The sequence below is a fragment of the Balaenoptera musculus genome, chromosome 4 (assembly GCF_009873245.2).
Source record: "Balaenoptera musculus isolate JJ_BM4_2016_0621 chromosome 4, mBalMus1.pri.v3, whole genome shotgun sequence".
Lineage (NCBI taxonomy): Eukaryota > Metazoa > Chordata > Mammalia > Artiodactyla > Balaenopteridae > Balaenoptera > Balaenoptera musculus.
The window spans coordinates 19892230-19893910 of record NC_045788.1 but is presented as its reverse complement, the minus strand read 5'-3'; the positions used below and the strand labels follow the sequence as shown (position 1 = coordinate 19893910).

The window sequence follows — 1681 nt, the reverse complement described above, 5'->3', positions numbered from 1 at the left end:
ATGCCTGAGGCCCACCCAGCTGCAGACGCGGCTCCGCTAGAACACCTGGACTGCGGTACTCTCGGGAGGTGACCCAGAGCTCCGAGGACTCGACCCGCATCGCGCCGTCCTGCGCCCCATCCGGCCCGCCCCGGCTTGCCTCACCTGTCATCACAGCGTACAGGACCGAGTGCCTCCTCGCCCTCTGCCAGGCCCTGGGACCGCCGCCCACAGGTCCGTCGGTCAAGGTGATGGGCAGCCGGCCCCGCAGCCCCATCGCCTACCCTGCGGACTGGTGGGGGCTGCAGCCCGGAGGACCTGGCCCTGGTAAGCGCCATCGAACGGAGGAAGCGGAAGCTGAGGCGGCGCCCAACCTGGACAACATGCCTGAGCCCCTGGCCAAGGGCGCGCTAACCTCCAGGGTGGTCCTGCCCGCCGGCTGTGCCCTGCACCTGCCCCTGGACCACGTCGACGTGCTGCTGGAGCCCGAGCCCACGTCCGTGCTGCAAGTGTCTCTCGGAGATCACATCCTCATGCTGGTCCCCGAGGCCCTCCTGGGCTCGGGCGTGGAAGGCCCGTGGGTACAGGGCCTGGAACGGACCGCTTTCCTGAGCGCTCCCGGGGAGTACATGGCCCTGGAGCCGGGAGTCTTCTGCGCAGCTGTCCCAGAGATGGCCTGCCAAGAAGAGGGCAACAAGGAGGACGCGGACGCCGAGTTCCTGCCGCCTGGGATGGATGCTGAAGCCGGCTACGTCGTTGGGCTCCGCAGCCCCGCATCAAGGGTGTCGGGCCCCGGCGCGCAGGGCTTCCTCCCAGAGCTCTGGCCTCGGGCGCCCAACCCCAGTCCAGAGAGAGGCTCTCCTCACCACGACACCAACCTGGACTTGCACCTTCCGGAGCCCTTCCCCGACCCACCACTCCAACCTCTACCTCCCTCTCCGAGTCCGGGTCCTCACGAGCGCCCCCAACGCCCTCATGGTCCTCTGCTCAAGGGCGGGAAATGCCTGATCCCGGAATGAACTGCCTCCCACAATTCCTTGCACCCAGCTTCCGGCACTTAGTGATCTACCTAGATTCACTTTGAGCCCATGCCACCGCTCAGAGATGGAGCATCTTCATTCATGGACAGTGGGCAGTTGCGGTTTTTATTTTGGTTTCGTTAGTTTTTGGGTTTTTGGGTTGTTGTTTTTTTTAAGCAAAATGCCTTGATCCATAGCGGCAAAAAGATTTCTTTAAAAAAGCAGATTCTGGTAAGGACTTTTCGCAAGGGTAGACCACATACAGCCAACCATGGATGTTTAGATCCCTTGCCACTGCTGCATGAGCTGTTTCTGCCACCTCTGTCACCTTCAGCCAACTCCATTTTTCTTGTTTCACCCCTACTCTTGCCTCAAACTCACCTCAATTTTTTTCCAGTTTATCCTGTTTTTCATCACCTTCCCATGCATCTCTTCTTTCTCTCCATTCCAGGTTTTTTCCTTCCTTTTGTAATTGTAGTTTTACCTGTATGACCTCCGCAGTGTCCTCTGAAATGCTTCTGATCATTTTTTTTTACGCATGCACAATATTTATTAAGAAGATCCTTGTGAAAGAGAAGCAAAGTAAACAGTAGTGGTCAGAGAGAGAAGACGAGGTACACGAGGTCCAGCGACAGCCTCAGCCAACCTCACTGGGAGCTCTGGAGTTAGAATGGCTGGTCAGA

The 1681-nt window shown here is 58.6% G+C and overlaps 1 protein-coding gene across 1 annotated transcript; it reads left to right on the top strand.

Moving 5' to 3' along the window:
- The first annotated feature begins 230 nt into the window (after positions 1-230).
- Positions 231-998, top strand: LOC118894516 (proline-rich protein 23C-like). Its single transcript, XM_036850825.1, has one exon. It carries the CDS (start codon positions 231-233, stop codon positions 996-998), a length of 768 nt encoding a protein of 255 aa, XP_036706720.1.
- Positions 999-1681: the final 683 nt, after the last annotated feature.